Here is a 26,832-nt window from a genome sequence, read left to right on the forward strand (position 1 = left end):
TTATTGGGACCCGGCTGTCACAGTCCCAGCTGTAAGAGGTGCCCACCAGCGGGAGATCCAGCAGATCCAGATGTGCTCACGTGCCCTGAACACTCTGTGAGGCTTCCCCAGTGTGTTTGGTGGTGTTTGGTTCTGCCAAAGGTGCTCTTAGCAAAGCAAACATGGCCATGGTTATCCTTATGGAAAAGATTTCCTATGGGAAATCTTGGGAATTGGGATGAGATGAGATTTAAGGTCCCTTCTTACTCATAAGAAAAACAAAGTTAATTCTTTAGAATTTTTAAAACTTTAATAAGGGGATAAAAAAAGGACAAATATCCAGCACTGGGGTGTTTTTGGTGACTGACCAAAAAACACACCTTTAACCTAAAACAATATTCTCTATATACTGTTACATTTCTGGGGTTACATGCATATTCACGAGTTTACATATTATTCAAACATTCCTATGAGTTTTTGATGTCCCAGAAACTCTCTTGTTTGGTTTTAATCTCTGACTTGTCTGTATGACATCCTGTAGGTTAGGCCAATATATTTTATATCTTCTTGTGGTTTCATCCTATTTTTTCACATTCCCTGATAATGAGGGATCAATAAATTCTTCTCTGATGCTCTGGTTTCTGTCACTGTTATTAGTTGCAGAGGCTAGTCTTCAGATGTGAGAAACAACATAATTGTTCTACACCATTCTCTGAGTTAGTCACATAAAAGAGTTTTAACATTTAATCTAGTCTCTGTCTTAACATTTTGCTAAGGCCTATTATATAATATATAATCATAACACTAATATTTATATAAGCTATACAGTACATACATAAACTGAGATTTTACTATATCAAACCAGTTAAAAGTATAAATTGTACCATATCAAAACAATAATTAATAATGATGATTATTAATGATTAATAACAATCATGCAAAAGCTAATACATGGATGTGAATGCCAATATAATATTGTCATTTATAACACCCAAAGCATTCAATGATCTTTCTTTGCTTTTCTGCACAAGGCTCAGGTTTAAAACTCCCAGACATTTGGATCCTGCAGACTTCTGACTCTCTGGTGACAACAGGTTCTGAAATCACCCTCAGTTCCCAGCATTTGCATTGTGTAAAGCACCATGTCCAGCAGCTTGCCTGTCTGAGGCAAATCAAATTCTTTTTCTGAATATGGATTTTAATGATAGCAGTGCTTGCATGCTCACGCTATAAACAATTGTTCTGCATTTCTCTTCAAACTGCTCCTAAGAAACAGAAGCAGCATTCTTGGCCCAACAGAGTTTGTAAATTTTTTTAGTACCTTGAAGACAGGATGGCCTGAAGCTAGGATTTCTAAGGAAATTCCATGAAGCTAACAGGCTAAAAATTTTATTGTTTGTAGAGAAAGCCCTGTCTCATATTCATCTAAGACACATTTATCCTGTTTCATTGCATAACCAAATTTTCTGCCTGTTTTACAAAGCTATTTTTCTTCATTTCATCACCTTCGCCTGCGTCTCAGATCTGTCTGAATTCTTGAATAACTGAAAAGATTTTTACTTTTTGTTTAAAAAAAAAAATTGTTTAAAAACAGCCCATTTGTCAGAGTTTGTTCCTAAGGAAGGCTGAGCACTGGTGTACCTTGTGCAGAGGCTGCAAAGCCCCCACATGTGCTCTGATGATATTCAAGTGAGAAATTAATGGCAATTGGGCACTTAGAATCTTCTCAGAGCATGGGGCAAAGTGTCAGCAGTTCCAAGTGTTTCCTTCTGGCTCCAGGTTCCAACAGGCCACTGCTATAAAGAGCATTGTGGGGCAGGATTCAGTCCCAGGAACTGCCACAACACAAGTGCAGCCTCACAAAACATCTCTGGCAGATCCTCTCCTGGCTTTGCAGGGGCACCAGCAGCTCAGGGGAGCAGCGTTCCGTGCTCCCAGGCCAGCTGAGGTGGTGTGTGAAGCCAAAGGTCTGTTTGAGACGGTGTGATGCTGGCTGCAGACACACAGGGACTCTTAAAAGTCTTCTTTTACTCGTCCATGGCTCTGAGCACCAAAGCACTGGAATCCATCAAAATGTGTGACTAATGAAACCTCATTAACCAAATCAGCTCCTTTGTAATTAACTGAATGCTCTCTGTGGGTCTGCTATCACCACTGAGGCAAGGCAAAGGCTTTCAAATTTGCTAAATACACCAACTTTAATGGACTGAACAGTTTCCTCTCCCTGTGAAGGAAGGGCATTTTCAACTTGCTTCCATGATATTATAATTTGAAAATAAAATCAAAGAACCAATTATTATTTTTGACTCCTTGCTTTTTAAATAATTCACAGAACCATATAAGAACCTTACTGTCAGAATGATGAAAAAAAAGTTCATTTTCAGGCCAGCAACTTCAATATATTGGAGGCAACATCAGCATTTCTGTGAGCAAGGCCATGATATGCTCAGAATAACACTTTTCATTTTTCTTTTCACTGTGTGCAACAACCACTGAACCTCTGTTTTCCAACCACAACTGTACAGAAATGCCATTTAGGAATGTGGGTGAGTTGTATAGTGTCCCTTAACCCAGATAACTGCTCCAGTGTTTGCAGCTCTTTCCTAACTTCTACAATAATGTGCCAATTAGAAAAAGACTGAGCAGAGCTCTTACCAATCTCCCTGATTTTTCTCCTGGAGCTGTGTGTGTGCAGCTTCTGCTGATGCAGTCACCTGGTCTGACGAGTGCATCTGTCCCTGCAGAAGTGTGGGTGCTGCTGGTGATGAGCCTTGCACATTGAACAAAGTATCTGTGGCCTGTGGGAGATGGAGAATGGCTTAAAATGGGGTTTTAAAAACCACTCAACATTTGTTTTTTCCTTTATTGCAGATTTATTTTGACTGGGCTTAAGTCAATCACAAATTTAAGTAATAGGAAGACCAGTGTCTTAGTTTTGGGCAAATTTGGGGGCTTCTTCAGTGAAATGCCTGCATTCACAGATCCGTGAGAGCTTAGAAGTGAATCTAATCGTTTTTTTTCATCAAAGACTTTATTGGAATTCCAGAACCAAGACTGAGGTCTGCTAACACTTAAACCCTGGTGTTGATTCATATTGCCAATTATCACCAGTTGGTATGTGTCAAGCCCCAGTTAAAGGGCTGCCACGAGAAAATAACCTAAATCATATGTCCATTTTTCTCCTACTCACAATTTGTGTCAGAAGGTGGCATTTCCATCAGATTGGGAAAAGGTTTTTTATACTCTTGTATCATTCCTTGACATATTTTTGACATTTTTATCCACATGCATCTTTCTGTAATATACACCTGGAACAGAGTGTTTCCTGGCCATTCAGTCAGAATTTACTCCCTCTTTAAATGGATGTAATTAAAATGTTTTGTACACAGAGCGGGCCTGGATCAAAGCTAGAGACAATTTTCTATGGCTGTCCAGGCAGAAAGTTTAGCAAACTGAGCTGTGACAGAGGGGAAGCTGGGCTCTCTAACCTACAGTTTTCAGTGAATTTTGAGTATCTGGTTTGTTCAGTAGATGTTGAAAATGTTTGCAACCCCATTTTCAAATTATGGCATAGAGCTGGACACAGTCAGGAGAAGAACGAAGTCCTGCCTTCCCCTCTTCTGAAATAGCGAGTGGTGTGTTTAAACTTCCCTTCACCAGGAATGCACAAGAGCTTTCAACCATAAACCTCTCTATTCACAGTTTCTTGCCAATTTGAACGGAGAGCTGACTGCTGTTCCAGTATTCTGGAAAAAACAACTCTGAGCTGTACCACGACCCTCTGTGCCCCCACGTACCCCCTTTCTACATGAGGTGCAGGAGAAACGGGAAAACTCCTGGGCTGCCGTGTCCAGGCTGTTTGCGGAGCTCTGCGGCGCTGCCCCGGCGGCCCCGGGAATGGCGGAGGGAATGGGGAACCCGGGCGGCCCCGGGGGATGGCGGAGGGAATGGGGAACCCGGGCGGCCCCGGGGGATGGCGGAGGGAATGGGGAACCCGGGCGGCCCCGGGGGATGGCGGAGGGAATGCCGGATCCCGGTGTCCCACCCGGCCCCGCTCCCGCCACCTCAGGCCCAGGCTGCTGAGCGCGGGCGCCCTCTGGCGGCGGCGGGCGCGGCCGTCCCTCGGGATCCCCACACACATCGGGGACACGCGCGGATCCCCTCACGGGTCGGGAGCGCTCCGAGCCGCGGCACACGCCCTTTGGGATGACTGCTGTGCCCATGGCTCTTCCCACTCACAATCCACAGGAATCACAGAATTCCAGAACGATTTGATTGGGAAGGAACCTTAAAGCCCATCTCATTCCATTCCCTGTAGGGAATTCCACTATCCCAGGATGCTCCAATCTCCATCCAATCTGGCCTTGGGACACATCCCCTCCATCCTTCCAGGGATGAGCAGCCACAATTTCTGTGGGCAATCCGTGCCAGAGCCTGACCACTTGTTCCTTGCCAATATCCCGTCTAACCCTGTCCTCTGGCAGAGGGAAGCCATTGCTCCTGTAGCTCCATCCCTTGTCCCAAGTCCCTCTCCAGCCCTCCTGAAGCCTCTTTAGGTACTGGAAGGGGCTCTAAGGTCTCCCTGAACCCTTCTCTCCTCAGGCTGAACATGAGCCATGTATGATTCCATAACCTCAGTTTAGGTGTGTAATGGCCACTTCAAACAGATGTGATGTCTTCAGGTTTTAGCACCGTGACACAGTCTGGCTTCGGCATCACAGCGAGCCCGAGAACAGGGCTTGGAATTCAGCCAGGCAAATCCATGAGAAATTTGTTTGGAGGGCTGGGTAATACCCAAAACCATACAACCTCCACAAGGATGTTTCCCACGATTGGGATTTCCACTGTGCCATCCCCCCAGATTCAAGGTTTCATTTGACGTTTATACCTCCCAAACCATGGCTGCTCGTCCCTGTAACTTGGGTAACTGCACAATACTTGTACTGCACTCAGATTCTGAGCTTTAAGGATCTGAACTTTAGTTACTGAAGTTAAAATTCTACTTGACCTTCTGTCTCATAGGCCTCTTCCTTATTGTCACAACTGTTGCTCTTCAATAAAATAAGAAAAAAAAAATACGAGAAATCTTTCATTCTGTGTGTTTCTACAAGCTCTTTAACCTAGACTGTGCTTTTCTTACCAAAACTCATGTAGGATTTTTTCCCCAAAATATCAAATCAGAGATACAAGTTCTACCTGGTCTTGACAAAATATAATTAGTTGTTAATTATAACTAATTAACAACTAATGCACCAGCACTCTTCCATTTCTGGAACGTAATTAATTCACAAGGAAAGCAAGGAAGAAGAAAGAACAGTCCTGCATCCTGAACAGCCTCTTGGCATGGTAAGGGGAAAAATCAATGTAAGGTGATCTTCCAGGTGTGCTTTGATGTTGTGGGACTACAACCAGGAGCTTCAAAGAGCATTTTGGTGTCTGTATGGAGAAACTCCAGCCCAGCACTCCTGGCAGCTCTTTTTCTCCTCAGGTTTTCCAAGTATCATGCACAACATTATGTGCTATGCACTAGGCACCCCAGCTGCAGGGAATCTCGGGTTTTTTGATCATCGAGTATCTCAGGGTATTTGTCATCAATAAAACACATTGCCCAAGTATTATTGACAAAGAAAACAGAGAATCTTATTCTAGAATGTGTTAACAGATAAGTTATGGGTGAGGCTTTAGGGGATTATGTGAGTTGGTCTGGTACTGCCCAGGAATCTGATGGAAGTGTTGTGCCCAGAACTGGGCACTGAACTTCAGGAATATGGACATTAAGTGAGGTGCAGAAGACAGCAATGGAATAGAGAACGAAAAGCTTGGTGGGGCTGGATTTGTATGTTTCGAAAAAGAAGGCTGTGGGGGCAAGACAAGAAGGGGCACAGTGGTATTCCAAAGGCCTGTAGGTTACCACACAGGGAACACTGAGCTGCTGTGTCCTCAAGGACACCACAACAGCCACTGGGTTAAGTCACAGCAAGGAGGGTGAAAAAGTTTTGTTTTCAGGCACCTGAAGAGGCTGTGGAGGGAATCTCTGTCCATGGTGGTTTTTAAGAACAGCATAGACACACATAACTAGGGATGATACAAAAATATCATTATCCTGTCTCAGGACAGGAGGTTAGCTGTGGGAAGTGAGGAGGGTGTTGGGGCAGGCATAGCCATCAGCAATCCATCTGCTCTGGCTTCATGGCAAGGAAAAGCATCCCAGAATGGACAGTCTCATATGACAAGAATATCAAAGCAAAAGTCTGCAGCAAAAGAAGGAAGAATTTGGTGGGAGACCACCTTCAGTGTTACAGCAACACCAAATGTATCTGATCAACGTATTTTCTCCAGTGACCAGGGGCAGAACTGAAGGAACAGCTGGAGCTGTGCCAGGCAGGATCAGGCTGGATGTCAGGGCAAGGTTCTTCCCCAGAGGTGCTGGCACTGCCCAGGCTCCCCAGGGAATGGGCACGGCCCCGAGGCTGCCAGAGCTCCAGGAGCGTTTGGACAGCGCTGCCAGGGATGCCCAGGGTGGGGTTGTTGGGGGGTCTGGGCAGGGCCAGGGCTGGGCTGGGGGATCCTGGGGCTCCCTCCCAGCTCAGGACATTCTGTGTCTCTCTGATTATAGAAGAGCTGCCTGCAGTACCTGAAAATCCACAGCATCCCTGTGACATAAGAACAAGTGACAAAGACACAAATGTGAGGCAAATACCCTGTTTTGGGTGGTACAGAAGCAAGAAAGTAATCTTTTGAAACTGGGTTTCAGGGGTTTGACAGAAAAGTATTGCAGTCATCTTGGGAAAAGCTAAAACTGGTTCTGTCCTGGTGCCTGCTTTGTCTCCAAAGTGATGGCTTTGCTAAGACAGCATGGTGGAGGCCCTCACTGCCCACTGAGGCAAGTGAGAAAGGCAGAGGAAAAAAAGACCAAGGATAGACAAGATGTTTCTTGTAGGTGATGACAAAGTTAAATGATAGTGTGCTTAAATTTTACACCGCCTAATGGGAAGTTATGGGCCTTCAAGAATCCAAATGGTCTGGAAGTATTAAAATGTAAAACAAACCCTGTTACAATGTTTGGGTTGATGGCTCTGCCTGCTCTAACACTGTATCTTGCATTAAACAGATGATCTTTAAATGTCAGAGTTGGTTGGGAGGCAGAAATTTAACACCTCATGGTAAATAGCTGTTTTCATTTGTGCCATATTCTTTTATCAGATAGTATTAGAGAAATGGAATGAGGCAGCTGCTCCTGCCCATGGCAGGGGCTTCAGTCTGGATGATTTATAAGGTCCCTACCCACCCAAAACATTCTATGGTTTTATGGATGGGATTGGAGGATCTGACATATGAGGAGAAGCTGAGAAAGCCTGGTCATTCAACCTGTGAAGACAAGGCTCAGGGGGATCATATCAGTGTGTACAGAGGTAAGAGACAGAGCCAGACTCTTCTGGGTGATAGAAGAGACAGAAGACACAGGCTGAAATGCAGGAAATTCTGCTTAAACATAGAAAAAATACATTTTATTGTGAAGATGGAACAGGTGGCTCAAAAAAGTTGTGGTGAGATCTCCATCCTGAGAGATACTCAAAACCCAGTAGAAGATCCTGAGGAACTTTCCCGCTGCCCCTGTATGAGCAAGGAGCTTGGACCCGACACTCTCCAGAGTCCTTCCCTACCCCCCAAATCTCCAGTTTGGGGATCATACAGGCTGACCAACCAACCTGTATCTGCACAAGCTTGAAGGTCAGCTCTCTTTTCCAGGTGGTACATGACACCTGCCTGGGGGCTTTAAGCTATTTAGGAGGAATTTCTTCATAGAAAGGGTGATTAAGCATAGGAACTGGCTATCTCAGGAAGTGGTGGAGTCACTGTCCCTGGAAATGCATAAAGAAAGACTGGATGTGGCACCGAGTGCCATGATCTAGTTTGCACTGTGGTGTTGGCTCATAGCTTAGACTCAATGATCTCAGAGGTCTTTACCAGCCTAATCGATCCTGTGATTCTGTATTCAAGAGTGAGGACAGGCCTCTTGCCAAGGGAATTGTGTCCCAGGAGCCATGTTGTCCAAAGGTGTTTTCACATTAAAAAGCAGAAGAATGTACATTCTCATATACAAAAAAGCCCTTGATGTTCTGACAACGGGGTATTTACAACAGCACGTCCCATTAGATACATCAAGGGCTCACTTTTAGCATATGGTGGAAATCTCTGTTCAGAGCCAGCTCAGGAAAAGCTCAGCAAGCAAAGGAGACTTGCATGGGAATGCCAACATCCCAGCCCCAAGCTGGTCAGAGAGAACAGTGCCACAACTGGAGGCCTGTCATTAGTGGTGTCCCCCAGGGCTCACTCCTGGGCCCACTATTGTTGAACTTGCTCACCAATGACTTGGATGAGGCGGTCGATGCCTCCCCATTGGGGTCACATCCTCAGAGGGATCTCAGCAGGCTGGAGATGGACAGAGGAACCTTCTGAAATTCAGCAGGGCCAACACAAGGTCCTGCATCTGGGGAGGAACAGCCCCAAGCGCTGCACAGGCTGGGGCCAACCTGCTGGGAAGCAGCTTTGTGAGGACCTGGGGGATCCTGGTGGACAGGAAACTCTCCATGAGCCAGCAGTGTGTCCTTGTGGCCCCTGGGATCCTGGAAAGCACTGGGAAAAGCATTGCCAGCAGGTCAGGGAAAGGATCCAGCCCCTCTGCCCAGCCCTGTGAGGCACATCTGGAGTGCTGTGTCCAGTTCTGAGCTCCTCTGGACAGGGGGCCAGGGAGCTCTGGGAGCACGGCCCAGCAGAGGCTGCAGAGATAAGAAAGGGCCTGGAGCACCTTCCCGATGAGGAAAGGCTGAGGGAGCTGGGGCTGTTCAGCCTGGAGCCCCAGCTGAGAGGGGCCCTCAGCCCTGGGTGTCCCTTTCTGCAGGGAGGGCTCCGAGCAGGGCCCAAGGCTCTGCTCCCTGGGGCCCGGCAATGGCACCAGAGCAACGGGCAGGACCCGATGCCCAGGAAGTTCCACCTGGAGACAGGAGGAAGAAATTCTTTGCTGTGCAGAGCCCGAGGCCTGAACAGATTGTCCAGAGAGGCTGTGGAATCTCCCTCAGTGGAGATATTCCAGAACCGTCTGGACGCAATCCCGGTAGCAGTTTAGCTCCGATGGGCGATGGTCCCCTCCAGCCCTCTCGGTCCGTGGGATCCCGGGGCCGTGCGAACACGGCAGCGGTTCCGTTCCCCGCCCTCACCGCTGCCCTCAGCGCTCCCGCCGCCGCCCGGCGCGTGCGCAGCGCGGGAGCGTCGCAAGTCGCGCGAGGCGGCGCGGCGGGCGCGCGCAGGCGCGGGGCGGGGCGGGCGCGCGGCGCTGATGCAAGAGCCGAGCACGGACTGACCCCGCGGCACCGAGCGACCCCGGCCCGCGGCCCCCGCCGCAGACATGTCCGGCGACGAGGTGAGGCCCGCCGGCCGTCGCCACTACTACCCGCGGCAAAGCCGCGCCCGGGGGCTGCGCCGCGCCGGGGCCGCCGCCATGTGGGCGCCGGGCCTGAGGCCTGCGGCGAGCGCGGCCTCCGCCCTGCGCGGGGCCGGGGCCGGGGGCGGGCGGGGGGCTCGCTGGGCCGGGGCTGAGGCAGCGCGGGGGGCGCAGGGCAGGCCGGGCCCGCGGGTGTGTGCTGGGGCCGAGAGTCCTGGGAAGGCCCAGAGCTCCCGGTGTGCTGCCGGCAGGGAGAAGCCGGAGAGGGAGGCAGATGGCACCGCCACCGCTTCTCCATCGTGTTCTGCGGTGTTTGGCGAAACGCAGCGTTTAGGCAGTTACCACTCGCTTTCTGGAGCTTTAATATCTCGGGTTTTAACCTTGAGAGCCGAATAGCAACATCTGAACGAATGATAACTTCACGTTCTCCGGATCTGGTGGTGTTTGTCTAGGCACAGTACCAGGGAAGGTGATACATCCGTGTCTGAGAAATTTTTCAGTTGTTGTAAGTGCCCTGTGTTGGCAGCTTTACTGGCCTCATTTCTATTGCTCTCTGGGTTTTCCCGGTGTGAGGTGTTCATCAGCCTGGTGTAGCCGTGGAAAGCTGCTCTGGCTGGATCCAGGAGATGGCTGCTTCTGGCCTTGTGTCTTCTCTCTGGTGTTTAAAATACCTGTATGGCTTGTTTCCTTCAGAGCAAAGTGATCACTCAAGCCTTGGAGACAGGCTTGTTCTACGTCATAAAGGAGAACTGGTGTAATTACGGTTTATTTTAGTGGTAGCTATGACTGACTTACTCAGCCACTTTAGCATCTAGAATGAATACGTTGTATTTTTGTGCCTAAATGTGTCATGGGAGCTGCAGTTCTCATGTCTGGGCTGTTCTCTGCACTCAGGAATGGTTGCATCGTGTGTTGTCTGACTCAGGTGATCACAGAGCCCTGGAACAGTTCATGGAGTGTCCTGCTTTGAATTTAGTTTGTATCAATAAGACTGGTTTTCTTGCATAGTGGATTAATTTGATATTGAGGTGATTCCTGGGATCTGTAGTGAATTTCCACCTCTGGGCTGCTTTATGTGACAGAGAATAAAGATGGCAGATAACACAGTTGAGCTGGCACTGTTCTTCAGGTTCATGTGCAGGTGCCTTGCAGAACTTCTGTGTGTCTGGGTGCTGGGGCCAGAGAGTTTGATATTGATGTTAAGTTGGTAAAACTTTTTAAAGCCTGTGAAATTGAGAAAGGTGAAGACACATTAACACTGGAAACTGGGATAGATGGTAAGAAGCTCATTGTGTTGAGCTGCAGCTTAAAGTTTTCAGAATTGTGTGTGAATGAAACTCATTGCTGGGAACATCCCTGAGTGCTGCCCAGAGCTGGGGCACAGCAGGGCCAGCACAGGCCCAGTTTTTGGGGGAAACGGTCTGTTAATGTTCAGTTCATTTTTGTTGTAATGTAATGTTCATTTTTGTTAAAAATCCTACAAAGTACATAATCCTGCTGAAGAGCTAAAAGTTCTTTGAATCCTGCAGTTTTGTGAAGCTCCAGGCAATAATATTAGAGAGTGCTGTGCTTTGAGCAGCCAGAAAATTTAAGTGCTGCTTGGTCTTAGCAGTTTTGCCCCTCACCCTAGAGATAGTCAGTGTAAGGGCACCTGAACTGACTTGGTCAGGGCAGGGGTGATGTCTGCTTCTTAGGCATGCCTGTGTTTCTTCAGACTAAGGAAATGGGATTTATTTGTGACTTCTGGTGGAATCTCTGCCGTTTGCCACTGTCACAGCAGTTCTGAGGATCATTGGCTTCAGTCTTGAGTTGCATTTGGTCTATAAAATTTTGATTCTGTTTCCCCCCTCTGTTTGTTCACTTGCTAATTTTCTTTAAGTTGGGATTTTGACCGTGTAGGCCTTACTTGAAGTAAGGAGCAGGTATATGGAGATGGATGTGAGAAGGAACCATGTGGTCTACAAAGGAGAAAACCCTCTATGGGAATTTGGTTCTGAGAGCAGGAACAGGATGAGAATTTATAATTTTTTTCACACAGGAAAAGCATCCAGATTTGTTACGTTGGTGCTGAGCGTTGCAGTTCCTTCAGTAGAAAACCGGCGGCTTTGTAGATTGTCAGCACTAAATGGTGTCATAAAGTTCAGACTAAACCAATGTGCTGAGCAGAGAAAGGGAATAAGGAAAGTTTGGAAACACCTGTCTCAGAAAGCCAGAACATGACCGGCTGGGTTATCAGGCTGGTTCATTTATGTCATGACTTGTTAAAGCAAATGTGACCTAAGGCTCTTGCTGAGTGCTTGTTGAAGCCCTTGGTGAACAAAATATTTCAGGCTTAGGCCTCCTCCTCAGGTTGTGGAGTGTGACATGTTCTGAGTAGATGTTGGGTGTGCAGAAGCCTGGCTTGCCCTGCCTGCCTGGGATGGCCCTGCTCAAGGCCACCTGGGTTGAATGCTGAAAACCAGTCTCCTGCATCCAGGAGTTGTCTTGGTGTGTTTAGTTCAGTATAATTAGGCTGCAGACACACTGTCTCTGTAGACACAAGAGACCCTTTGTGGTGGTTCAGATGTTTTTTCTCTCACAAAAAGTGATTTGGGGTGGGTGGGATGGGCAAGGCATGATCTTAGGTTTGTTTCACGAGACAATAAAAACCTCCTCAGAGTCTTGCAGAGCATCTTCATGAAAATGAGTCAGCCACTTGTGCTTGATCCTGAGGCTGTGCACTGTGCCCATGCAGGCAGCTCTCCTGCTGTCCCAGCAGGCTGGGGACATCTAGGAGGAAGCAGACATGGAACCAGTTGGACATGCTGTGATTTCTGTGCATTACAGCAGCATGATTCACACCACTATCTAAGGAAGCAGCAGAGGAAAGCCCTCTGGCAGAACTCCTTTGAAGATCATTCCAGCACAGCGTGTGCAACTAAAGACCCACTTCACCAGTCGTAAAGCCTCAGTGGCCCCCATGTATGTGCAGGTTTTGGGGATGTTGTACCTCAGACACACATCTGAGCAGTTTGATGCCTTCAGTATGAATGCCTGTATGAAACATGTATGTTTCAGAAAATGGCAAGAATTATCACAAGAACAGAATGTGTAGGAGAATGAGAAGTGCAAGGAAAGATTGTGGGGACTGTGGGGAGAGGAAAACCACCAGACTTCAGGGAGTGGCTGGGCAAGAAGCTGGAGAACTGCTCCTTGGTGGAGTGCTGGTTCTTTCCTGAGTGAGGGTGTTCATGGTGGTAAAGTACAGCTCTGGGAGAACATTCTTCCATTACTGGACAAGAAACCTTGGAGAAAGTGTCTAAAATTGTTGTATTTAATATTTAGTATGGCGTGACAGTCCAGGCAGATGTGTGCAACAAACTGACCAACAGCTGGGATGTCAGCTTGTGTCTGAAGTGAAACAAAAGGCTTCAACGTGTTGGAAAAAATCCCTCAGGTCTGCAGATGATGAATAGGTTAAAAGTGAGTCTGGGGTTAGTGCCTTCTTCACAGCCAGACAAGGTGAATTAAGCTGCTTTGCTGGCTAAAGAGCTCGTTAACAGCTTTTAATCACTTGGTGTCTGAGGTCCAGTTTCTCAGTCTGGGGAGGGAGGATGAGACGTTTGCCATTTCAGTGTTCAGAGCTGATGCAGGTCTTGCTGTATCACCAGCCCCTTCTAGGTTTCCTCCTCATCCAGAGTGTTCTTGTCAAGAGAATTGTTGGCAAATCTTGCCTTGAATAAATCTGGGAATTAATGTGTCTCACAAGTGGAAGTGATATGTCATCAGACCATGTGTTTCGGTGGGGTTAAATTTTCTTCTGTGTTGAATGGTGCTGTATTGCTGCAAAATTGGAGTCCATAATGGTCATAAAATAGAGGTGGTAGTCAGCCTGTCAGAGAGTCACAGCTTTAAAATATTTTCAGCTAATTTCAGCTAATAAATAGGTGACAGGAAACTTGGACTACAGGAAACGCAGCAGATGTTGTGAACTCCGTCGGTTTTCCCTTGTAATTGACACAGTTGAGGTTGAAGGCAAGGAGCAGTTTGGGAAAAGTGTTACAAATAATAAATGGGGGATGATTATTGAGCTGCTAAGGAGCTCTTGACTTTTACAGATGATTTTCGATCCTACTATGAGCAAGAAGAAGAAGAAAAAGAAGAAGCCCTTCATGCTGGATGAGGAAGGAGGAGGAGACATACAAACGGAAGAGACTCAGCAATCAGAAACAAAGGAAGTTGAACCAGAGCCAACAGAAGACAAAGATGTTGAAGCAGATGAAGAAGACAGCAGGAAGAAAGGTAAAGTGAATCCATGTAGATAAACTCACAAAGGTACTGTTTTGAGACTACAAGCCCAGTTTCAAGAATTTGGCATCCCAGAGTATAATGCCAGAGCCTTGGTTTGTTCAGAGATTTGTGATTAATCTCTGGTGCCTGTTTGGAGGGCACATTGCCTTCCTGCTTGGAATCACGTTCACAGACATCACCAAGCTCCCAAGGGCTTATATAATTTCCAGTTTTCTAACTCAAACAGTTCTTTGCGTGAGGCACTGAAAAGAGACTCTCTAAAATAGTGTGGAGCTTTAAATCTTCCATGTGCAGTTGCAGTAATTCCACAGTTATGTCTCTTGTTCATTTGAACAATTAAGCAATAGTGTGAATAACAGAAACATGGTTAAAGGAGTTTGTAGTTTTTGGAAAATTCTGAATGTGGCAACCAGGGTGTTCTTTGGAATCTTTTAGGAATGAGTGTGTGATTGTGTATAAAAGCTTGCTTTTTAAATTGAGGCCAATGTCATTTCAAGATTACCTAATTCATAGAGTGCCATTAACTTAAATCCAGTTTGTTGATAAAATTGGCTCCTGCTGCAGACCAAAGAAACTGTACCTTCCTCCTGCACTTCTCATTTTTCGTCCAAGCTCAAAAGTGATTAATTTATCTTGTATACCAGAAAGAAAAATTAAACATTTGAAGTATCTAAAGACAGAAGATGCAGAAACTAAAACAGTGTTTGGGAGCAGAGGGGGATGATCTCTTCAAACCTGAAGGATATCCACAGGGGTTACAGATCATTGCTCATATCTTACTGTAATGGTTTAAAGATTTGGATGTAAATTAGAAACCTTAATGTCTGAACTGTTTCTGCATTTACTCTTCTTTAGGCAATCCTTTGTTTTTGGTTTTTAGATACAACAGATGACTTGGATGATTTAAACTTCTTCAATCAAAAGAAAAAGAAGAAAAAAACAAAAAAGATATTTGATATAGATGAAGCAGAAGAAGGTGTAAAGGTTTGTTTACATAATTTGACTATGTGTGAAAACTCTCTTGCTTCCATTTTCTTGAGACTGGCAGAGCAGGAGTTGTCTCAAGTCTGTCACTGTGTCTTGGTGCAGTTCATAAATAAACTTTAAATGTCTTTCATTTTTTTTTGATGAGCATGTTGCTCCTGCCTGGACTTTTTGTCCAGAAGTGGAAAAACCTGCCTGCTCTGCACAAAGATGTGCAAATAATTGAGCAGTCTGTAGGAAGAGCTGATTAACCTCAAGGTTAATTGTCTTTTGGGGTTAGAGAGGTAACTGGATGTCAGAAGTCACACACAGAACAGTCCTCTAAATGCCAGCACTTCAAATAAAGTGCATATATCTGCCAAGAAATCTGTTTTCACTCTGGTGTTTTCTTTAGAAAGGATTGGCCACTGTGCTGTGTTCCAGAAGGTGTACAAGATATTTTTACTCTTCTCAAGTTTTATTCCAAGTAGTGTTTTTGTATCACATGTCAGTGTAACTGGCAAGCCCAGAGAGCAAGAGGATAGAGAAATGTTACATTACACATAAACCTCCTCTTCAGATTCTGCCTTTTGGGGAAGAAAACGTTCTTCTGATCTGCCTCAGAAGACAAAATGCTTTCTCTGTGTTCTTTCAGGGTGCAGAATTGTGATAACAGATTAGAGTAGCATAGCTTTGCTTTCCCTTACTGCTGCCATGTGGGGTGTTTTGTTCCCTCCTGTCCTCAGATGGCTGCTGCCTTTAAGTGCAGCCTGACCTTGTTCCTAGCTAGCCACAAGTTAAGCCAGGAAGTGCCCTGCTCATGGCAGTAGTGCAGGATATAGGGCTCTCTTGAACATGCTGGAATTCCATTCTTACCTGTTGGGTTTCAGGGCAGTGGTGGATGTCACCAGTATTCACCTCTAAGCTGGTGTTACTTCTGGTGCTGTGCAATGGAGGGCTGTGGTTAACACTGGATAAACCACAGTCTTACTTCTTTGCAGGAATTAAAAATTGAAGGAGATGTGCCAGAGACAGTAGAACCTGAAGATGACCTTGATATCATGCTGGGCAATAAAAAGAAGAAAAAGAAGAATGTGAAGTTTCCAGATGAAGATGAGATAATGGAAAAGGATGAAGGTAGAAGTATAACCTAGCTCAGTCAGATGTCAAAAGTGAAATGCAGCCCACCTTGTATGTGAATAAGTTCTGTTCAAATGCCTTTTTTGTTACAAAATTGATCAGAAAAATGTTGTGTAAAAGCACTGTATAAATTTGCCATGAGTGCTCGTGTCCCTTGTTGACAAACATGGAAGACTCGAGTCCACATCTTAGTGGAACTTTCTTCTGTGTACCTTTTAGAAATCATGTAAGCATGAGGTTCAAGAATGTTTCTTAATGAATCCCCAAAAACTATTTCTACAGCATTCGAGGATGAAGATAGCAAAAAAGATGATGGAATTTCCTTTAGCCTTCAGTCAGGACCTGCATGGGCAGGCTCAGAAAGGGACTACACATATGATGAGGTAATGTTCCAGAGACTTTTAAGACACATTTTCCATATTCATCTGCATCAGTAGAGCCTTATGCTCCTATTTCTGACTTCAGAGTGAAGGACTTGTAAAGCTAACAAGGTGTGTCTTCTATCAGAGTAATTTTCAGGTGGGGCAGTATTGGTTATAGTTCAAACACCTCTGCTGTGGGCAGAGCAAACCCTTGGAGAAGTAGTGTTGGGATTTTGCATTTATCAGAATGTTTTAAGTGTGTTCTTAGGCAAAGGTAGTCTGATATTCACTGTGAATGCTCTTTCAGGTGGCTTTTAGAAGTGAGGAACTGTGAGAAATGGAAAATGCTGATGTGAGTGTGAATCCCTTCTTTTGCAGTTGCTCAATAGAGTTTTTAACATCATGCGGGAAAAGAACCCGGACATGGTGGCTGGAGAGAAGCGGAAATTTGTCATGAAGCCCCCGCAGGTTGTGAGAGTAGGGACCAAGAAAACATCTTTTGTCAACTTCACAGATATCTGCAAATTGTAAGTTTCCTCTTTGGATTTCCTAGGAATAGCAGATGGATGCACTGCTCTGTGCTCCTGTGTTGAAGGCAGAGCTTTCTGGCGAGTGACTGTGGCAAACCAGGAGTGGAAGCTATTTCAGTCAGAGAGCTCGTTACATTTCTCTGTAAGAAGATATTTCTGAACATGATTTACTGAGAAAATTTCTAATTTTATACTTAAATTATGAAAATGGTGCATGGGCTGAAACTTAGTGAGTTCATTGGCTTCTATCAAGTTGGGTCACCAGTGACATTTATGTGCAAGCCTTGAGAAGGGTGGGAAAAGTTCTTTTGAATCTGAGCTGACTACAAATACTGTCCTCTCAGGAAATGATATGGACTCCAGTAGTGTTTTCCCACTGTTTTCTGCACTGATACCTACATCTTAATTATGTCTTGTGAAGGCAGTTCTGATCTTTGTGAGCACTTCTGGGAATGCAGATCTGACGGGTATCAGATGTATGCCAGAAAACAGACCTGGTGAAACCCTGCTGAGGGTGCACTAAGGGGAGTTTCTGATGGTAGTTACTAATGTTTTTTCAGGGGCTGAGACAGTAAGAATGAAAAGTCATTAATAGAAAACTTCTTTTCACTAGTTGTTGTAATTTTGAGTTGGAGATAGTGGGAAGTTTTTTGTGTGGACTGTTTTTTATGTGCTCTTCAGTGCAGACCCCTGGTACTGCTCCCTTTGAAACTTTCTAACTTAAATTGGATTTACCCTGCCAGTCCTGTATAAATACCAAATTTCTCTGAAGGGGGAAGGTTAAACATTTCCTTACTTTATTTTTAGATTACATCGTCAGCCAAAACATCTCCTGGCATTTTTGTTGGCAGAATTGGGTACAAGGTAAGGCTGCTGGGCTGTGGGCATGCTTAGGGTTGATGTTGGTCAAATAGAACGTTTTTGGGGGTATAGATGTGCTGGAACATGAGGCTTTTGTTCCCTGCACTTCAGTGCTGTGCTGGGTGATTGAGGAGAGAACATTTTAGTGAGGAGGTACAGAGGGAAACTCCAAGTCCAAGGGAATGGTCTTGTTCACTCCCCCGAGACAAGCAGGTGAAGATTATGCCTGGGCAAAACTTCCTGTAGGAAATAGCTCTAAGTACCTCAGAATTTTGCATTTATTTTTTTCCCCTACAACACAATTGTGGCTGTGCTCCTCTTGAAGAACACATCCATACCTTGTTTCATGTTCTTGATTTGTTTTAATGCTTCACACCTGCAAATCAAATAATCTATTTTCTCTTTTCAATCAGTGGTTCAATAGATGGTAACAACCAACTGGTAATCAAAGGAAGATTCCAGCAAAAACAGATAGAAAATGTCTTGAGAAGATATATCAGTAAGTAGAACTTGTTTTCCCACTGCAGATTTTTCTCAGGCCCCTTGTGATGCCCAGGGGCCCAGGTGTGTGCCCACCGTGGAGGAGGCTGAGGAGCCACTTTAACTTCCCTTTATCATGGAGTAATGCAAATTCAGGTGGTTCTGCTGTGGTTACACCACGAGCTCTACTCTGTCCTGCACTAAAACATGCCAAGGAAAACAGAGCATTTGAGAACTGCTTGTTTTTATCTGAGCTTGGTATCTTGGCTTTGATGAGGACCGTGGAAAACAGCAGTAATTGTTAATTTTGCAGTCTGTTGTAGCCATGAATTGACAGATGCAGTGTTTGTGTGCCACAGCTGGTCAGAGGACTCAGATTCTGTGTCACAAAGCTCCTGCTCTAGTGCTGTGTCAGTAGCAGAGCTGCTGACACCTGGCAGTGCTGCCTCAGTAGAGGAGCTCGGGGAACAGCAGTGGGAAGTCATTACTGGTTATTAACTTGAAAACAGCATCAATGCTCGATGTAGCACCCAAAACCTCCTCCTCGTTAACCAGGGGGATTTTTAGGTTTTCATAATCAGCCCCTCTGAGCTGGTGGGTGTGTTTGCACAGCTTTTCCAGAGAGCTGTGCAGCAGCAGCTGCTGCTGGGTTAACTGGGCCTTGCTTCCCACAGAGGAGTACGTCACCTGCCACACGTGCCGCTCCCCCGACACCATCCTGCAGAAGGACACCCGGTTATACTTCCTGCAGTGCGAGACCTGCCACTCCCGCTGCTCCGTGGCCAGCATCAAAACTGGCTTCCAGGCTGTCACAGGCAAGAGAGCACAGCTCCGTGCCAAAGCTAACTAGGTTTGCTAATCAACACTGGAGGAGTTGGCAAAGTGTTCTGGGGAGATGGGACTGGACAGGTTTGCAATCGGAGTGGATTTACCATTGTATTAAAGCAAGGTTGTAAAAACGACAAATTTGGCTTTTGATTGATTGGTCTGTGAAATCCTTGCAAGATGCAGATCCTCAAGCTGTTCACATACATTTGCTCATTGAATATATTTTACCAACTGTAAAGGAGCGTGGTGGGAAAGGAGGTGCTTTTTAATCCGTTCAGACTTCTGTAAAACACAAGATAAATTAAAGATACTATAACAGTGAGTGTCTTGGATTTGGATTTTTCCTTCAGTTTCCTCTTCAAACACTGGTGGGAATGGTTGGTGTGTTGTTCTGCAGATCATGTCACTGAGCTATGTCCAAGACCCAGAATGAAGTTTTAAGATAAAGGCTATTTTGCTTTTATATAACAGGCTTATTTTAGTTACGCTGTCTTGAAACAGAGAAACCAGTCAGGGTCCCAGTGCTGACAGGCCAGCATGCTCCCTGCTCCTGCTTGTACAGCCATGGGTGCCTTGTGCACAGACAGGGGGGTCAGGGCATGCCTGGTGCTGCTTAATTAGGCAAAAATAGCTCTGAGAGAGTTCAGCCACCAGATTAGTGCTGAATCTTAACACAGAATCAATAAACTGTACTGTAAGTTTTCATAGTGTCATAGTACTAAATTTTGCAATTTCTAATAGAGAAACATTTATATTTCTAAGTCCTGCACTCTTCATCACTTTAAAAAGAATCTAAATGCAGCAAAAAGCAAAAAACTAGTAGGTCTAAATGCCATTGTATGGTGGCTGCAACACAGTCTTCTATAAGTCTTGAATTTGCAGGAGACACTGCCAAGTAATTTGGGTTCCAAATTAACATTTTGCTTCAGGATCTTCCCGTGCCCTTCGTCTGCTGGCAGTGTCAGTCACCTCGGGGGACACCTGGTGCTGTCCTCGCTGGGTTTTGTGTAGAAGTTGTTCCAGCTGGGGAGAACAGAGATGCAGATGGGGAGTGAAGGTCCCCCCTGGGTTGCAGAAGTGGGGACAGTTGTCACTCGATTGCCAAAATATCCCAGGGGGAGGGAAGGGTGCAGCAGCTCAGGGCCCTGGGCAGCCACCCCTGCGGGTCAGGGGAGCAGCCTCCTCCCCAGGGGAGCTGGTCCTTCTGAAGGCAATACAGCAAACACCACAACTTGAAGGGTTTCTACTAAGTTTTAACCTTTGTATGTTAACACAGAGCACAGTATTGCTGGGGAGTCACTCACTTGCTATTTGAAAACTTTGACAGTGCTGTAAGGTGAAAAATCAAGGTTTTATGGTTGGTTTCTTAAAAGCATTTTGAATTTCAAGTGAGCTATAATAATGTTGGATGTATCTTAAAGTGAATAAAGCCAGGATCAGTGCCTCTTGTAACATTATTGTTGTATTCTTGTTTCTTCCTCTAGCAAAAAGTCTCCTGTTGGGAGTAAAACCTTGGAGAAGTGTGAGTTGCCTTTTTGTTTTGGTGACTTGCTGGTGGGATGCCCTGAAATAGCTGAAGAACAATGATACTTTGTTTTTAAATGCTTGTTTTTCCCTGGGTCAAATACCTTTAACATAAAAAATAGAGTGTGGTCTTGAGGTGGTGCTGTATTTCAGTGCTTTCACTTGGTTTAGTGAAATTGGATCAAAAAGATCCAAGTTAATAAAGGAATAAATCATTACTCCAGTCTCTCAGCTGTGAGCCCTGGCTTGCAGGAATTTGATAGGTGTATTTTGTAGATGTGCTTTGAGTCTGTGCATGAAACCCTGAAGGCTTTTAATGACTGATATTTGAGTGCAGCATCTTGAGCTGTAGGCTCAGATCCTGCTGTGGAATCACCTCACTAATGCAGGAAAAGGCTGTCTAGGAGCAGATAGCAGTTGGGGTTTATTTTTTTTTAGGAAAAACTTCCAGAGTACATTCAGATAATGTTGTATGAACACAAATGCCTCATGCTGCTGCTGAGGCTGATGTGAGTTTGAAGTGCAGTTGTGTTCAGAGGCAAAAAAGATTTTACTTGAGCTGGCTGTGAGAAAGCAGCTTGGGCATGGAGTTCTCAACAGAGGAGGGGGTAGCTGAGGTTGCCCTGGCCTGTGTGCAGATACCCTTTTGGAGGCAGAGCTGTTTTTGTCTGTGTTTTTTCCTCTCTGAGCTGAAAATTGGCTGTGTGGATATGTGGGAGCCAGATTTTAGGTACTGAAAGTCCCTGTGTGACTGACAGCTGGGCTGCTCCTCCATGGCTTTTGCCATGCCCAGTTCTCCACCTGACCCAGTAATCTGAGCAGTGCAGGGCTGCTCCTTCCCAGCAGTGAAGGTGAAACATCTTCCAGCCCAGAACATTCAAGAGATCATCTGAGACTTGTCCCTGGAGGTGCTGGGAGAACACACAATTGCTGTTGTGGTCAGTCAGCCTGAGATTTACTGATGCCTTGGAAGAATAATCTCTTTACCTCCACTTCTGCCAGGATGTGCTTTTATCTCCACTGTCAGGTGCTTGCAGTTCAGAGGGTTGGGGACCTTGCTCATGTCTCTGAAGTAACCAGGGAAATGGGAACATCTCATTCCCTAATTGAGCACAAATCCTGTGGGATCAGCTGCCCTGGGGCTCATGTGCTTCTGTTCTGCTGAAGTCACTTGTGGCTACCATGAAAATCTGTGAGAATAAGCTCCATTGCTGGAAGCTTCTGGCCAGAGCAAGAATTTAATCATTTTTTGTAACCATATCTGGTATAAAGGAGGAGCATTTGTGAAATGGCTCCATGGAGAGCTGGGAGTTTCTGGTTGTTCCTGGGGCTGCCACATTGTGCAGTGTGTCCTCCAGGCATGGCCACATCCCAAGATCCCTGCTTTGGGACAGCTCTGTGGCAGCTTTTCAGGGAGCCTGGGACAGCTGGGGTTGTCAGCACGGAGAGGAAAAGAGCAGATTTTCAAAGCTATTGCTACCAGGACAGGGTTTGTCATGAACTGCAGGGGGTGTTGAACTTTAATTGGGTGAAAGGACCAGTGGTGGTGGCTGGAGGGGAGGTACAGGAATAGAAACAGCAGGAAGTTCCTGAAAATCAAGAAAGTAGGAAATTGAGTATGATGCTGACAGCTGAGAATCACTAGAATTTATCTGTTCATCTTATAAATAACATCTCTCCAGCTTTCTGCTCTGCCCCTGTGCTCAGTTTTCCCCTAGAGGTTTATTCCAGATTACTGGAATAGCATCCAAGAAGGTGAGAGGCCAATTCTTGAGAAGGATTGAACACAGACATTGAACAGCAATCAGTAGCTGCACAAGAATATTCAGCAGTTCAGATTCAGTCTGGATGGAGAGCAAACTGCAAAGCTTCTCCAGCTGCTAAAAGAATTGCTGGATTTTCTTCCTGAGTTGTTCCTGCTGTGGTGAAGGTCATTTGCCAGAGTAGAAGAAGACCCAGGTCACAGGGGGATCAGGACAAGCCTGTCCTGGTGAAAACCTTTCCTGTTTTTTTGCAGCAGTGCCAGTGAGGCCACAGCTGGAGTCTGCAGAGGGCTGGATTCCCTCAGTGTCCATGGGAGCAGCCAGGGTTAGGCTGGACCTGCCTGGCTCTGCCCCTCATTCTGCTCTCTGCATTTGTAGGGACAGTTGGCAGTTCAGGCTTGCTCTGGTTCCAGGGGTTTGTCCACCTTGGGAAACTCAAGTGGCTCCAGTTTGGGTTAACAGCTGGAAGGATTTTGGGTGAACAGTCAAATCCTATGGCAGAGGAAGGAGCACAATTCTGTGTGTCCTTTCCCTCCAATGCAGCGAGCTGAGGGAGCAGAAAGGTTGCTCTGAACAGTTGCTGAAATGATCTTGTGACAGGAGGAGGAAAAAGGCTTTTGGGAAGATGTTACATGGCAATATCTGCCTCCTAAAGTCAATCATCTTTTTCTCCTAAAGAGAAACAAGTTCAGGGGCTGGTGCTGATCCTCACATATCTCATCTGGACAAGCCTTTGCTTTGAAGGGACCTCACCTGGCTTCAGTCCCTGGGTTAAGAAGTTTGGTGTTTGCAGTTCTCTCATTATTTTAGCTTTTTTTAGTCATTATTTTAGGTCTTTCATTATTTTAGCTATTTCAGTGATGAAGACAGGGCAGTGCCATCAGAGGTCATTCAGCCAGTCTTTAGTTGTTGGAAAAAGCCTGAAGACTGCTTTTCCTGTAGGTGTTTCTCCAGATGTGGATACAGATGAGCTCTAAATACACTTTCACAGAGGTATCACAGCATAACCCTGTACACTCTTAAATTTCCTTGATACAGAATGGCTGTCAGTCTGTCCTGAGACCAAGGGAGCAGTTCCTTATACAGAAAGAGATATTCCAGCTGGCCCTGGAAATGTGTTGCTGCCCAACAGAGCCAAGGAATTGGGTTTTCCTCACCAGAAGAAAAATACTTTCTCACTTCCCTCTGCTCTAGTCTGTGAGCACAGGCTCATTCCTTGCTGCCTGAGCTTGCTGTTCATCCTTTTTTCTTTTTGCACATTGCAAACACCTGCATAATTCTGAAATAAAGCACTTAACCTCTGTGCTGGGAAGCTTTTTTCTGCCCAGTACCCACCAGAAATGTGTGGTCCCTCCCTCCCTCTTCAGCTCATTGCATGTCCCACAGTGGTCTCTGGACTCCCAGAAGTTCTGCTTTTTCTAACAGAAGCAGCATCCTTAATTCTACATTCTGTAGTAAAGCAAATCACTTCTAAAATCCATTGTTTCTTCCCCCGGCCCTGCTTTGGGTAATTATCCTGTAAGTTTGGTGTATTTCCTTCTCCAGTGTGAGAGCACTGCACTGTGGGACTGATGGCAAAGCAGTTTGTGCCCTGATTGTCACCAATGTCAGGTGCTTTTTTACAGGGAGGAAATCTAGATGTGATTAATTTTGAAAATAAGGCACAGAAGGAAAAAAAAAATTAAATTACATTTTTTGTTTTGTGGACTGAAATGTCTGTGCTCCTCATAACCCTCAGAATTTGCAGCAGGCCTTGTGCTGTTTTTCAGCACCAAAATTGCCTTTTTTCCACCAAGGCTGTGAAAAAATAAGTTCTGAGAAATGTGAGCTCACCTGAAATGAAGCTTAAAACATTTTTCTTTGCTGCCTTGTCCCCAGCCTCCCTGACACCCTTGGACAAGAGAGCAGTGGTTGCTTTCTCTGTTCTTCTGAAGGAGCTGTGCACAGCCCTGGGCTTCTCCTGATGTGGTGATTTGGGCCCCAGGTGTGGCTCCAGGAGGTTTCCCTGGTGGTGGGAAAGCCCCTGCTTGGGGCTGCCTGTGGACTCTCCCATATTCCACACATGGCAGTTTGTTTTTAATTCCAGACCTCCATTTTCCCAAAATTCATTTAAACCATGTGCTGAAGCACATTGTTTGCCTCTCCTCTTTGCCCTGGATGAGGGAGGTGGCCTTTAAATCCTGCCCCTGGCCAAGAACATCCCTGGACTGGAGGAAGGTGGAGTGTGCTGGGGCTGGAGCCCCCTGTCCCTCTGGAGATGCTGCAGGCAGAGGCGGCTCCAGAGCAGCACAGGGTGCCCTGGCCTGTGTGGACAGAAGGGAGGGGCCGAGCTGAGGCTCAGGGTGCAGCCCAGGATGTCCCAGCTGAGCTGCCAGACCTGCTCCCCTCGCCCCACCTGCCTCAGGCTCACCCAGCAGGAGCTCTGAGCAAACCCATCGAGTGCTGGGGGCTCTGCACCCTTGTGCCAGCCTGGCAGAGGCAACAATGCCCCTGCCTGGGAGGAGATCTGGGCAAGGAAAGGTGCTGAACTCGGTGTTTGCTTGCTGGACCAGGGTGTCCATCCTGCCACGTGCTCTCTGTCCAGGGCAGGCAGAGCATTCCCAGTGTGGCTGGGTCCTTTCAGCACCACCGTCCCCATCCAAGGCCTGGAGGTGTTTTCCTGCCAGAGGATGGACAGGCTCCACCAGGAGCCTGTGGGGCTCTTGACCACATCTCCACACATAAAACTTGGTTGAGGAGAGGGAATTGAAGCTCCTGTAGGTAACAAGAAGACAATGCAGGAGGGATGTGACCACTGTGACAGACACTGCAACTGGCTCTCACAAATTCCCCAAAGAACAGTCCTGTTACAGCTGCAGCCACTGAAATGTTCCCAAAGTGCTGCACAGCCTGGAACAGTGATGCTCCTCGAAGTTAATGGGAGTTCTTCAAGTCAGTGGGGGTTTTTGTTGTGTCTCCTGATCAGACTGAATGAGTGCAGGCATTTTGGCCCCAGTGATTGATTGTCCATGTCCAGAAGCAATGGAAGGAGCATTTGGGACTGGAGGAACCCTTCTCTGCTGCTCTAATGCCTGTCCAGGCCAGCATGGGAAAACCAGAGCAGCAAAGCCTCCTGCACACCTGTGGGTGCCTTGCTGTGCCAAGTAACCCAAAGTGTGTCAGCAGCCTCAGACACTCCTGCTTCCTGTGCAGAGCTGCAGGGAAAGCAGCAGGGACTGAGACTTTGAGGGTGTTTCTAACCAGGACCGTGCTGCTTTTGCCACTGATGGGATGGCAGCAAACAGCAGCACAAGTGAGAACCCAGGTGAGGTCCAGGACACTTGGGAATGGGACCTTCCCTCTGTGGCTGGTGGGGAAAAATCTTTCACAAAAGCTTTATTTTTTTTTTCAAGCTCACACCATGTGTGTGTGTGTGTGTTCAGTTGAGCTGCTCAGTTTATGCTGGTCACTTTTCTCCAGAATATGCAGCTGTTGAATTAATTGTCTGTGGGGTTGTTCTGGAGGGAAGGGACTGACCCAACCCTCATCTTCCCACATCCCAGCAGGGCAGGGACAATTTACAGGAGTGCTGTGGGAACACTGGACCATGGAAAACGAGGTTGGGTGCAAATAGGATGGGACCCTGTACATTCATTCAAGAGCAAATGGGATCTAACACATCTTTTTATGTTTGAATTTTGATGTTTGAAGGGCTTGAGGAGGACCACACCTCTGTTAGGCAGGACAACCCAAAAGGGCCAGGAGCTGCTGGTGCCAAAAGATGAGATGGGGAAGAAAACTGGCTTGGCTGAACTTCTGCCTGGAACTGAAGTGAAAATATTAATTTCTGACTTTTGGAAGAACAGAGAGGTGATTTAGGACAACTACAATGGTGTCATGGGGTTATGCAGGGAGAAAATAAGAAGGGTCAAAGCTTAACTTGAATTTAATCTGGCTACTGCCATAGAAGACAATAAAAAAATGTGGTTGTAAATACATCACCAACAGCAGGGCTAAGGAGAATCTCCCTCCGTTATGGGATGTGGCTGGGGATGGTCTCTTTTCCCAGGTATCAAGGGATAGGACAAGAGGAAATGGCCTCAGGTTGTGCCAGGGGAGGTTTAGGTTGGATATTATGGAAAATTTTGTCATTGAAAGGGTGCTCAGGCATTGTCCACAGGACAGTGGTGGAGTCCCCATCCCTGGAAGGGTTTAAAGAGGTGATGTGCACTTGGGGACGTGGGTCAGTGATGGCCTTGGCAGAAACTGGGGAGGTTGGGCAGGATGGCCTTAGAGGGCTTTTCCAGCCTAAATGGGTCTGTGGGAAAACCGTGCTCAGAGCAGGGGTGACCCCTCCTGGGCCCCCATTCCTCTCCTGATGGACCAGTGCAGCCAGCAGGGAGCTCTGCAGGTGCTTTATGGCCCCAAGGGTGAATGAAGGGGTTGGGGGTGTCCCTTTCCCACCCCCTGCTGTCCCCTCACCTGGGTTCTCTGTACTGCCATAGACCTCTCTGAGCACCAAAACCCCAGAACTCATCTCCTTGGGGCCCCACTCTGCCAGGAGCAGAGTGAACTCCCTGCAGGGGCCTGCCTGAGAGCTCCCAAAGCTCTCCTCCCAAAATAATGAACAAAATCAAACCAGTTGTTTGCTGGGAGGCCTCATCCATGCTCTAGAGCTGAGCTGGAGTGAC

The 26,832-nt window shown here is 46.4% G+C and overlaps 1 protein-coding gene across 1 annotated transcript; it reads left to right on the forward strand.

The window, feature by feature from the left end:
- Positions 1–9,274: 9,274 nt before the first annotated feature.
- On the forward strand, positions 9,275–19,197 carry EIF2S2 (eukaryotic translation initiation factor 2 subunit beta). Its single transcript, XM_005532949.3, has 9 exons — positions 9,275–9,400; positions 13,519–13,702; positions 14,592–14,695; positions 15,676–15,811; positions 16,097–16,197; positions 16,555–16,703; positions 17,514–17,570; positions 17,981–18,066; positions 18,722–19,197. Exons 1-9 carry the CDS (start codon positions 9,386–9,388, stop codon positions 18,895–18,897), a joined length of 1,008 nt encoding a protein of 335 aa, XP_005533006.1. The 5' UTR covers positions 9,275–9,385; the 3' UTR covers positions 18,898–19,197.
- Positions 19,198–26,832: the final 7,635 nt, after the last annotated feature.

Source organism: Pseudopodoces humilis, chromosome 19 (genome assembly GCF_049639895.1).
Source record: "Pseudopodoces humilis isolate 2021_Gansu_Grassland_sample_001 chromosome 19, ASM4963989v1, whole genome shotgun sequence".
NCBI lineage: Eukaryota > Metazoa > Chordata > Aves > Passeriformes > Paridae > Pseudopodoces > Pseudopodoces humilis.